Source organism: Pantherophis guttatus, chromosome 2 (genome assembly GCF_059756535.1).
Source record: "Pantherophis guttatus breed Tessera chromosome 2, ASM5975653v1, whole genome shotgun sequence".
Lineage (NCBI taxonomy): Eukaryota > Metazoa > Chordata > Lepidosauria > Squamata > Colubridae > Pantherophis > Pantherophis guttatus.
The window spans coordinates 40,777,072-40,790,346 of NC_142064.1; the positions used below are offsets into that span (position 1 = coordinate 40,777,072).

At 37.2% G+C, this 13,275-nt stretch overlaps 1 protein-coding gene across 21 annotated transcripts in view; it reads right to left on the reverse strand.

The window, feature by feature from the left end:
• Nucleotides 1-2,847: 2,847 nt before the first annotated feature.
• Nucleotides 2,848-13,275, reverse strand: part of MEF2C (myocyte enhancer factor 2C) — a 179,107-nt gene continuing 168,679 nt past the window's right edge. For 8 of the 21 annotated variants that reach the window (XM_034441260.3, XM_034441259.3, XM_087885875.1 and 5 more), the window contains 3 exons: nt 10,589-10,718; nt 9,148-9,283; nt 2,848-3,572 (listed from right to left, as the gene is read on the reverse strand). In XM_034441260.3, the coding sequence (XP_034297151.1) occupies nt 3,347-3,572; nt 9,148-9,283; nt 10,589-10,718 (492 nt within the window). In that variant the 3' untranslated portion in view covers nt 2,848-3,346. Of the gene's footprint in view, nt 3,669-9,147; nt 9,284-10,588; nt 10,719-11,735; nt 11,760-13,275 lie in introns of all 21 variants that reach the window. The other 13 variants (XM_034441258.3, XM_034441257.3, XM_087885881.1 and 10 more) reach the window with 3 other exon arrangements.

A 13,275-nucleotide genomic window follows, 5' to 3' on the forward strand; every position in this document is an offset into this window, starting at 1 on the left:
TGATTGAAGTTAGGAAAATCAAACATTGGCCTCATTCTCACTTCCTTTAATGCACGTGTATCAATGGTGGAATTAATGCATTATCAAAGCAGTTTTTCTGTTATCTAGAACATACATGCAAATGATATGGCTTCAGCATACTCCCAAGACTTTCTGGGCTAGTCAAGAAATGCTTAGGATAAGAAAAAGCAACTGCTGAGCCAGCATGGAATCATAAGCTATGATACTACAGCTGTGGTATAGATAATGTGGTATCATTATTACTGATGTTGTTAAAAGTGAACAAAGCCTTACATCTATATTTGGTTGGTATCCTTAATCAAACAGAGTTTTCGCAACTTGTATTCTTGTCTCCATTAACATTTGCCAAAGTCAGTTGGTTTGCTAATGCTTGTTCATGACTCTGGAAAGGTATCACAAATTAATCAGCAACTGGGATTAAGTGGTAAAGAGTGAACAGCCCTCCAGTTTTTTCACTCTGCTTTATATTAATACTGTATCAAAATGAGCAGTTCAAAGAGCTGCATCATAAGCTGTGCTTTGATTCTAACATGCTAGAAATCACTCGTATTTCTTCCATCCTATATTTCTACCCTGCCCTCCTGTCCTAAGAAAGAAAATAAGCTACATCACTTGTAGCGTTTACTCAGTCGCTCGCTCAGCTCAGCAGGGTGGACCACCAAGACCTAATTTGCATGACAAATCTTAAAGCTCCAAGAAATATAAAACAATTATAAAGAATACAATAAACTTAGTCATATACAAAGGGATTCTCCTACAGCACTGGGAATCCAGATATACCTTTCACACATTATTTAGTATGGGGGAAAAAAATCCTTTCCTTTCAAGAATCAATCTCAGTATGTGTGAAGGAAGGAAGTATTTAAAGCAAATGACATAGCTTTCATGCATTTTTATGCCTGCTAAATTATAAATAATATGTGCTAATGTCAAAGATAAATTAGATACCCTGTTCAGGCATAATTTTATTCTGATATTATTCTTAATTAAAACTATGGGTAGGAATTACGGATAGTGTTCACTTTCTCCAATAAGAGAAAAGTAGAACAGAATGGATGTTGTTCTGCGGAGACCAAACCATTTAAGTTAGAAAATTATAATAGCCAATTTTTATAGCAGAGCTGATTGCTCAAATAAAATACAGCAGCCACCATATTTGAATGGAACTGTGGAATTCAGCTCTAGTTACTCAACATGATGCACATGCTTCACATTTTAACCATCACACAACTAAATACAGATGTCAAAATAAGCCCAACACTTTTCAGTGGTCCATACATTCAGCCACAAGTCATCCAGTGTTGCATAGCAAAATACTGAGTAAACCTATATTCAGTCATCTGGAAACAAATCCCTTTGACCTTATTGGATTTATTTTGCAGTATACCTGTACATGACGGTATTATAAGTAATGTAATGCATGTATAAATTCATTCTTGGACATAAACAACTCAACATTTATAGCCAGATTGAAGTTAGAACAGTGACCTTTTGCTGCTATTCCTGTCCTCAATTACTCTGTATGAAAGAGTACAAAAAGTAAAGAATTACAGAGTTGGAAGGGCTATTTAGGCCACTTTTCCTTGATCACATTTGAACCTGAATCTGCCTGTAGTTCTGAGATAACCTACTGAATTTTGGGCATAATATATGCAGCCAGGATACCAAATTTGGGGTAATTGTTATGGATTTTAAAATTATGTTCAATTTAGCGCTACCCCAGATTTCCATTTTGTTTGGGATTGTGAAAGCTTTCTCAGTTACTTCTTACAGCCAAACGATTGCTAGTTTTATCGAATGTTTAGAAACAAGACAAAGTTGAGCCACATTGTGATCTAAGGGGCAGAAAGCCTCAAGATACGCAAAACATAAATAAGGTAAGAAGAACATTTCAAATATATGATGAAACTACCGAAGATGCAAAATTGACTACAGATGTATTAGAATGATATGGGCTGCTTTAGGAAGGGAAAATCCTAATCGTTTGCAGATTAGCCTCCGACAGCTGACTGATTCTGTAAAATGTATTCTGATTAGAAGAAAAACTAAAAGGAAAAAATAGTTACTTAAATGTGCAACTGCACAAATATAATTCCCCCACTATTAAGATAACAAAAACTTCTGCTATTACCATAATTATTATATATATTAGAAAGCTATACACAAGCATGTTAATTTCACAGATTTTTAAAAGATTCTTAATATTTTATATAATTAGAAATACACATTTCAAAAACAAAATTTCTGCAAAGAGAAAACAATTACCTTGGTTAGCAAAGCATGGAGTTCTTCATGGCTTAGGGTAGTGCTTTCTATACAAAAAATCCCCCTTTGTTTCCTTCAGGGCTGTTTAAAATATTGGCAAAGCTATGAAGAGGGGAGAACACATTTTGGCTTATGTAAACTACAAAAAGCCACAATGCTTTGCAAACTCTGTCTTACTTTTTAATATGAAAATAAGGAAAATGTAATTTACATATTTTTTAATATTTTTATTTAATAAGTGATCCAGACCCAGAATTTTAAAAAAATTAAATAGGTTAGCCCTCACACTAAAAAAAAAAAAAAAAAAAAAAAAAGAACCCCAAAACATTTTTTTTCCCCACAAGTATGGTCCTCTTTTAAATGATTTTGATCCGTTTAACTGAGTGCCATACTCATACAATATGCCAACACATTTGTGAGCATTTTCAGATACACTAAATCAAGGGTCTCCAACCTTGGCAACTTTAAGACTTGTGGACTTCAACTCCCAGAGTCCCTCAGCCAGTCTTAAAGTTGCCAAGGTTGGAGACCCTGTTGTTAAGTGAGCTAAAATTTTCCTTCTTTTCTTTTTTCCTTAATCACCCGATTTCTGGGTCTCCCAAAACATCTGTACAATTTCTATTTGTTGCATAACAGCCACTTTCTCTCTCAGTAAAGATTTGCCCAGGATTGGGCAAATGCCTCTTCTTTTTTTTCCTGTTTTTGGCTATTTACATGTAAATAACGTTGAACCTGCAACATGACACTATCTATTGTAACATACATTTTGCAAGGGAGCACAACAGTAAAAAGAAGTTAACCTTAAAACCTATTTTGTACACGTGATCTGTTGTACAACTCAAGTGCGAAGCATCTCTTCAGCATTGCTGTTTATCTTTTAATATGGTATCACTGAGGCAATTTAAAAGTACTTTTACAAAACAGAGTACCTGACTTTCCCCCCCTCCCCACACACAGCACATATAATGCATATTGACCCCCCCTCCCTCTTTCCCCTTAAGGTATAGCACACACACGCACTGCAAGGAAAAAAAAAAACCTCTAATAGCTAGTAAAGTTATCATGTTGCCCATCCTTCAGAGAGCCGCATGCGCTTCACGGAGGGACTTTCCCTTTCGTCCGGCGAAGGTCTGGTGAGTCCAATGGGAGAGTGGAATTCATTTCGGTGATCTTCCCTGTCGCTTCCATCGTAGGAACTACTACAGCTGCTCAAGCTGTCAACAGGAGATCTTCCTGCCTCGTGGCGCGTATGCTGTGGATATCTCGATGGCGTGGTGGTACGGTCTCTAGGAGGAGAAACAGGTTCGGACTTGATGTTGAGGCTTTGAGTAGAAGGCAGGGAGAGATTTGTATTCTGAGATAAATGAGTGCTAGTGCAAGCTCTGTAGGAGGAAAGGAAACCCAGTTACAGACGGAGGAGGCAGAGCCCCCTGAAATGCACACTTATACAAAATATCAGCTAAGAGATGGAAAAACTCATCCCTGCACAAAGCCAAGGACTGTGTGTGTGAAGGATTGTCTCTGCAGATGTGGGACACCCCTGAAAGGATGACTCTCCTAAGATGGTCCTTGCAATTTTTTCTATGGATTGCCCAGAACTGCAGCCAGGATGATTTTATCTCAAATGGAAATAGTGTCAGCCACACCCTGCTGTTTTTTTGAAACCATGACTGATTTCTTAAGGTATGACTATATGTGTGCATATACAGAAAAGTCATTTAAAAAGATGGTAGGCTGTATGGCAGACTAGTGTAGATTGCTTACAACTCAACTACAAGAGCAATTGGGGTTGTTCTATTCAGCATCTTTTGGTTTTTCACATGGCTTCCAAGACAACATGGGTTCATTATTCTGGACTCTGGTGAGTGTCCTGAGGTGTATGGCAACTCACATTGGAAAGAGGTTTGAGCAAAGGTTCAGGAAATTCCCTATCGAAGTCTTTATCACCCTAAAGGTACATAGAAACTAAATATTCATTTTTATTATAAGCAAAAAGTTGATGCAAGATTGGATGCAGGAAGTTCTAATTTATTCTAAAGCCCTCTTACATTAGAAAAAGTCACCAAACGAAACCATGATTTTCTGGACCCAGAAGAATGGTGATGGGAAAGGAAAATGCTATGTACATAATTTCCCAACTTTGTGAATACTTGTCGATTGTGCAGGGAAGTTGTATATCACTCAGAGCTGACAGGGCAGATTGAATGTTCCGCCGAGGGACGAAAGGCAATGGCATAAAGGAGATATGTCACTTGAGCACTGGAGCTGCACATTTTGAAAGACTGGAAAGTCTACATGCTCAGTCCTAACCCTCTAAAATCTTTGTGGCTGAACACAAAGTGAAGGACTGTAGCCAACTGTTCTCTAAACTCTGCAGAAAAGCAAAACAATGCTAGATATCTATCCTTGGAATGATGTGGCAATGCTTTTATCATTAATTGTCACAATGTTTAATAATGAATGGCTATTGTTAGTCAACAAAGAGGAAGAGAAATGCTGCAATCCGTAATTGCTTTCATCTGCCCTGCATTCATCTGATTTTGTCAAAATTGGTGCAGTTGTTTAATGGGCAAGCATGTTGGCCCTACAGTTGCAGTTGTGTGAAAAGCGAGCCAAAGGGTAGAATTGTCTTGATTTTACATTCTTGGCAATACCTGAAGTTAACAAGCTGTCTATTGTTGGGATATGTTAACTATTGGAAATTAGTTCAACTTGCTGTGTAATGAATATCTTTATTCACTGTGGAAACTAGAGGCACTAACTATAAATAAGTTAAGGTCTCATACACAGTTTTCTTGATTTCTAAAAAAGTAAAAATTTACACTCCTAAGATCCAGCTTACATACTAAATTGAATAGAGCAGAATTAAAAGAAGTATTCTCTTTTCTTGTGGTCTAATAAACTGCTATTTAATTTCAGATTAAATTTGATTTACAAGATTTACAGAAGGAATTGCCAAGTGAAATTTTCTTATTTTTTTCAGTTAGAATTCCAATTTTTGACCAATGTAAAATAAATATTCATAGAATAACGTATAGGTAAAATTAGGGCAGATATTTTATGGCTGCACTAGAAATAGATGATAGTGTGTGTTAAATCTATGAAGGTTTGCTATTGGTTTAGCATTTAATTATGAACCATGCTTTCTTTGTGAAACAGTCTGTTTATGTTATGATGTTCAACTGAAAATAATTTGTTCACTTTAAATGCTTAGGTGGAGCATTTTCTATTTTATAATGTATTTTTTAAAAACACTAAGATTAATGCACAAATAATATTATTATCAAGATTATAGGAAATATTTAATAGACCTTTCATGATAATACAATTTTCACTTCTTACATACAAAATAATTGACATAATCCACTTCTCACTGAAGTGAATGGCAGCATGTTTAATTTTAATAGAGCTGAGCTACTGCTTTCAATGCATCTTGAAAGAAGGGCATCTCACTAAATAGCCAATGGACTTTTATTACAAATAGTCCTTGACTTATATTGTTCATTTAACAATATATTCAAAGTTATGATGGCCTTGGAAAAAAGTGAGTTATGATCTCTATGTATACTTATGACTGTCACACAACTCCTTGGTCATGTGATCACAAATGGGGTGCTTGGCAACCTACCCACAATTATTACTAACTGAAATGTCCTGTAGTCATGTGATCAAAATTTGTAACTTTTTTTGCCTTTTCTTCTGGCAGAAAATGCCTTTTGGAGAAGTTGGATTTGCTTAACAACCATGGTCATTCACTTAATGACTGATGTAAAAACTATTCTAAAATCAGATTCAATTCTACTTGCAATTGCACTAATATATGTTGGAAATTCCAATTGTGGATATAAATTGCGGAATATCTGTAATGCACTCATGTCTCCAATCACTGAATAGATATTCAGCCTTGACTGTGTGCAATTCAGATCATAGGGAAAGTGAACATTATGGTTTGCTAGTTTCCTTGTTGCACTGGATTTGTTTATATTTCATCTTTTATAAAGAGTTTCTGGCTTTTACACTAGCATAGTATACATTAGCATAGGCTTTTCCCTCCTGAATTTGCCACTAGAGGGCAGGAGTGCATGCCCTTTCACTGGGAAAAGGAACACTAGCTTTGCTTGCTGGCAACCTTTTGGACATGTAATTTATCATAGTATAAGGGAAATAAGTGAAATATCTGTGCCTCTTCTAAAATGCATGATGCTCAAGCAAATGTGGATTATGTGTGGGTCAAGCTGGTAGGTCACTTGGTAATACTAAGCAGACAGGTATTGTGAAGGGCAGTAAAGTCTTAAAGTCTGAATGGTTTAAGGCTCTGGTTAAAAGCAGAGAAGAAAAAACAAGAATTCTAATATTACTGTCCCTACAAGGTTATGATACAATCAGGGAAGAGATTGGAGAAAAATTATGTTAATAGATTGTAGAAAAGAGATTAATTCTAAATGAATTGCTTATCTGCTTTCAAGGTCTGAATTTTTGGCGTGTAATTTCTAGACTCAGCTCAGCTCAAGTAAGTGGTAGGTTAGCATTTACCTCAGAAATGATGGAAGAATGCCTTCTGTCAAATAATCTACAGGATTTTAGATATTCCAGTCATCTGCTATCACCTGGGATGCTAGCTATTAAAACCTCCGCACGCAAAGTACAGGTAGTCCTCAACTAATGACTACAAGAGGGCCCTAAAATTTGTTGTTAAGCAGTGCAGTCACGTGACTGCATCCAATTTCATGACATTTTTTTCTGCTGCCATTTGAGAGAATCACCGTGGTCATTAAATGCAATATCACATGACCACAGCTTCTCCGTTGACTTTGCTCGTTGGAAGCTGGCTGGGAAGGTTGCAAATGGCAACCATGTGACCACAGGATGATACAACGGTCCTAAACACACAACAGTTGCCAAACACTCGAATCGTGATCATGTGACCATGAGGATGCTGCTAAGATTGTAAGAGAAAGGACGGGTCATAAGTCACCTTTTTTCAATAGCGTTGTAACCTCAGTTGCTAAATGAATGGTGGTTATGTGAGGATTCCTTGTAGGGGATTTACTATAGTCCCTTTTTTTACCATTTACAACTATCCATGACAGGATGATATCATACTTAATCGGCTTGTTTTATCTTTTTATTCTTGATGAATGTATTTTATTCACCTTATATACACTGAGAGCATATACACCAAAGACAAATTCCTTGTGTGTCCAATCACACTTGGCCAATAAAGAATTCAATTCAATTCAATTCAATTCAATTCAATTCAATTCAATTCAATTCAATTCAATTCAATTCTATTCTATTCTATTCTATTCTATTCTATTCTATTCTATTCTATTCTATTCTATTCTATTCTACTCTACTCTACCCTACCCTACCCTACCCTACCCTACCCTACCCTACCCTACCCTACTCTACTCTATTGGGACACACCTCCAGATTGAGAGAGTGGGACTATATGGGAGGAATACTGATTTCCCCTCCCTACCTCTTGCTGTTTTGAGGGCAGGTCAAAAAACAAAGAAGAAGAAGGAAGCCACTTTCAAGGGAGCAAATGGGTTCTGACCACTGTGCCTTTGGGGCAGCTGAATTTGGGCTGGAAGGTTATTTCCTGGCCAGCCTAGGTGAGGCCAACTACTTCTAGCCTAATGTAACATAGCTGAATACATAACAGCCAAACTCAGAGAGCACCAAGGACTTCACAGTTCCACCCTGAGCTTCATACGTTCTCTTCTATTGGTAACATGAAAGCTAGCTGGGTGACACTGGACCAGTCATTTTCTTTCAGCCCAACTCACCCCACAGGATTGTGGTTGTGGAAAAAATAGAAGGAGGGAGGTGGATCTGTTCGCCACCTTATTTGTAAAAACAATAAAGGTGGGATACAAATAAATAAAATAAACATGGCCAAGTACAGCTAATGTTGAAACTCTACTACTAAAACAATTTAATCCCATAGATTAAATCCCACCTGTTGCCTGATTTCACTAAACTGCTCTCCTCCCGCTTGTTAGCTAATGACAAAAAATGCTGCACTGCAATCTATCCATATGCATGATGCATCTATCACTGACATACCGCAGGCCTGCCATTTATTATGTGTTACACCTGCCTCTCATATCACTTTTTACTGATAATCAGCAGAATGTTATCTACAGAGGAAGGGACAGAACTAAGTGGAGGCCACTCTCTTGGGTTTCTTGTAAAACAAAAAGAATTCAGTCAATGCCAAGACTATAGCTTTGGTTCCTTTCAAGGTGCCTCATCTCCAGGCAGGGGTGAAATTCAGCCGGTTCTATCTGGCTTGGGTGAACCAGTAGCGGTGGCTGCAAGAGGTTCTGCCCACCCACGCGGACGTCATGATGTCACTTTTTTGCAACAATTTTAAGCCTCTGCGCCAGTGGTGGGTTGCTCCCAGTTCGGTCCGGTTCTATAGAACCGGTAGTAAAACACGCAGGAGGCTCCGCCCACCTACCACGACATCATCATGGGTGATCTGCGCATGCGCAGAAGCTTCTGCGCATGCACAGAAGTGTGCGCACGCTCTCTCATTGCGAACTGGTAGTAAAGGTAAGTGGAACTCACTGCTCTGTGCATGTGCAGAAGGCTTTGTGCAGAAGGCTTTGCACACGTGTGGACGATGGTGTGTTTGAGCGGACTGAGTGTGCGTGTAATGTGTGCACATTTGCGAACTGGTAAGGAAGGTAAGTGAATTTCACCCCTATCTCCGGGGTACTAGAAACTTTGAGCTCTCTTCTCCAAACACTTATATAACCAAAAACAGGGTTATTTGGGGAGATGGGGGGAAAAGGAAAGAGGTATCATAGGTCTTTTAAAAATAACATGATGCTTTGCATTCTGACTTACCCCAATTGACTGAGGGCAGATGGTGGCATGTTGTGTAGATGTTGCTGCTGCCAGCCAGTTACTGAACCCAAGTGGAGAGCACTGGCTGTGTTAAAGCCAGACAATGATGACAAATCTGCACTACTTAGCGAATACTCTGAATGCAAGAATATATAAAAAAAACAATTTCAAAATTAAGAAGAGTTCAATAACTATGAACAAATTCTCTCATATTCGGTTAATAAGGCATTGTAACATCTATTGCAGTTGTGGTATTAAAGGCATTCTCTTCTCTTCCCCACTCAATGTGAGCACAATAGGCTGATACATGCAAGTGCATAAACTCGGCTTACTATCAGGATATAAATGCTAAATATATGATTTTCTGGTTCCTGGTGAACTTTCAGTTTGTGAAGTTTTATAATACTTTTAGCACACATTTAACAACACCAAACAATGCAGCCTACAAAGTCAGCTTACTTGCAAGGAATGGGAAACTTATGACTCTTCGGATATTTCTGGGCAACAACTCCCAATTATGTGGCCCTGCATAGCAATGGATGCTGGGCACTCTAGATTAGTACTTACTGGAGGACCACGGTTCCTCACCTTGATACTGAGTATGGGCCAAATATGTGAGCTTTAAGGGAGATTATTGTAAAGTGCAATCAACATTAGATTAGCCTTGGATTCTTGGAAATAGCAACCTTAGGTTCTGGGGTGAATTAGTTACTATGTTCTCATGGACATAGTAACCTTGAATACACATTTAAGCCTGTAAGTGAAAAAATGGTATACAACTCAGTTTTTGCACTGTGTACCCTCCAGACTAGCCAGACTCACATTGGGTTTTAGAGCCCTAGTCAACGGAGGATGGGGATACTTGGGCTTCAATTTTTGGGAGGACCCTGAACTGGAAAATGCCTTCCCCTTCCAGATAAGGATTAGGTGCAACCATTCTTGGCTCTGCCAGTCCCTGCCTATTATAGAATAGATAGTTCTGGAGTGGTATGCCCTCTTGTCACCATCATTGTTTCCTATCATGTCTTTTTGATGTACAAATGGATTGCCACATGGATGTACAAATAAGACACTGTGGAGTCTGCAGTTCGGGTAGGCATGGAAGCATTTCTGCTCTTTCAAAAGTGTATGATGCAGGTAAGTTATACCTACATCATGCCAGCAGGCATCAATTAATTATGAGAGTGGGAATGTCAAAGCACTTTCTGGTAAGGGAAATTTAAGTGGCTCTTCAACTGTCAAGTGTAAATGAGTGATTCTTAAGCCACTTAAAAGCAATTCTTGTTATGATGCACAACAAAAATGAGACAGGATTCTACATATTGTTTCATTTCATATTACCACAAGCATCACATTCATAACTATTTGGGCTATCTTGTATGTGAATATTTGGCTTTTTTCTTATTTAATGTATAAAGCTCAGAATTATGTGGAAACTTACCGGTACCATATGTTGTTGAAATGGCTGATGGGTATCCTCCCATCCCTTGCCCTGGTAAAGTAGGAGTTGCCACGGAAACCACCGGAGTAGCCAATGACTGAGCAGACTGAGAGTTATTTATCCTTTGATTCTTTTAAATGAGTAAAATAAACATATTAATGGAAGGATGGAAAACATTTGAAACAAATTATATTTAGAGATTGGATTTGTTCCTATGGTACAAAATTGCATACAGATTTCACTACATTAATCATTTATCATGTCGCTTTTATGAACTCTGCCAATCCCATGATTTATCATTTTTTCAAGAGACCAGTTGTCACCATAGTAACTCATTAAATCAGAATCTCCTAGGTTACCAAACATATAAGATTTTTCTCCTCCCCCCCATATACATTAGGAGCAGTCAGACTAGGAGGATAAGAATATTTAATGTGTAATCATTTAGGTTTGAAAAAAATTGCCTGAAAATATTACTAAAAATATGATGCTACCCCTTCATCCCAGTTCAGTTCCATGGACGCTTTAAAAAAGTGTCCAAGTAGGATGAGTTATGCCAGATGTTAGTAGAGGATTAACTGTTGAAAGCAACCAAATTATGCTCATGATACATGACTTTTCTGTGGTTTCTATTACAATTTGGGATAAGTGCAGAAGCCTGCTTATGTACACAGACCTCCTTAGGTGAACTGGCTGCCTATGCTTAAAATAGGCAAGTTAGATGATGAATATGCAATACTGCATGTTCTATTTTCTCCAGCAGATGGTGCTATGGTCACTTCATTCTTAAAAATGCTGAAATTTATATGAAAGATACTATTAAATATACCTTTACCCTGTATTTTCTTACTGTGGGACTCTTAACATGTACAAATCAAGATTGGAAATTTAAAGGCACAGACCATTTAATAGAAACATTAAAATGTTTGGGCATTCAAAGGTGACATTACTGAAAGAACACTAAATCCAACCTTTTTAAAATTGTTGCTTTACAGCAATTAAATACTTTCAAACAACTTTCAAGCCTTAGAAAATAGTTGGGATAGACTTCTATTTGTTTTTGAAGAAAAGTTCCATTATATTTCAGCTGCCAAGTCAGTAGGGAAAGGCAAATGAATTGTCTTCAATAAACATTATCCCCACTTACCAAAAGCAGATCAACATCCTCAGACTGATAGCATGAGAGAGGAGGATGAATAATTAGCAAAAGCAAATATTCGAAAGCCTCCTGCTTCCAATGCAAGAAGGCCTAGTTTCACAACACTGTACAGTAGAATGGGCTATCAAGCAAGTTACGTACTCTAATATAATCTCATTAAACATTATTTAAATTCCTATGTTTAGGAGGTAAAGTCCTGGTTAGCTTCTTCCTTTTTCTTTTAGAGATGAAGATTAATCTAAGGGTATCACACCCATGTTTTTGCTTTCCTAATCATGACTCCATCTGCAACTCATACTCAATGACATCATTGTTGCAAAATATCTTGCCAATCAGATGACCACTTGGAAAGTATTACTAGTTTAGATGTTCCTAGAAATAAAACATTTGATGGAGATGTTTTCCTATTCCTTCAAGAAGAGATAGTTGTATTGATGGGTTTTAGCCAAATGGAAAACACAAAATGGATGCATAAATGCATCAGGCTGGTAGTTTTATCACAGAACTGTTTAAAATAGTTGTCAATTTGATTTAGATAGAGCAGTATCCTTGGCATTACCTAGTATTTCTTATCAGAGTTGTTTTTCAAATAGCCCCATTTTTAAGGATTATATGGAAAAGTAACCTTCTATATGCTTTCATAGTGAAAGATACGGGTTTAATGCACAAGGACAATGTAGCTGTTTAATGTGTGTGGACAGGGCATGATAACGTTACTAACGAAGAAATGTTTTAATTAAAATGCTGTTTATAATTGTTGTAAGATGTAACTTTTGGGCTTCAGAGTTGCAGAAGTAAAGATACACTTCTTCAGGTTGTTACTTTGTGTTTCAATTAAAATGTAAAGTACTGTTTTCGTATGATGTCAAAGCATAGCTTCAAAACACTATATATGGTGATAAAAGAAACTATGAAACCACAGAGAACAGCAACCTTTTAAAAATACAATTGGGAAAAAACTGGCTATAGTAGTGGCAGTCGGAAATCAAAATGGCATAAAAGTCTCATCATTTGAACATAAATTCCAGATTCAGATTAGTGCATTATTTTGATTTTTGTCAAAATACAATTCTTGTAAAATTCATTTCTATCTTATCTGCACCAAGCCTTATTGAATTAAAGGAGACAAATCCTAATTAAGTTTACAAGGAATTGAAGCTTTGGTTTGTTCCCTGATTCGGAGTATTATAAATGGTTGCCTTTCCCCTAGGAACAAGCTGAAATTTTATATAAAATGGGCAGCTCTTGAGAATAGGAAAAGCAATCAGCAAAGTAACAGCATTACAAAATATTAAATATGGGATGTTTGAAAACACTTAACAATATTTTTATGAATTTAATTCACTTATTGCATATGATTTTAAGCTGCTTCTAAGTGGCAGGTATCACTTATATCAAATCCTCTCTCCCACACACTTCTAATAAAAATACGTAAAAACATCTGGTCAAAATGTCCATGCCTCCAAATCCTAATAGCTAAGGATGTGTGCCTAGTTCAGTCACAGCACAGAAACAGTGAAATACTGTG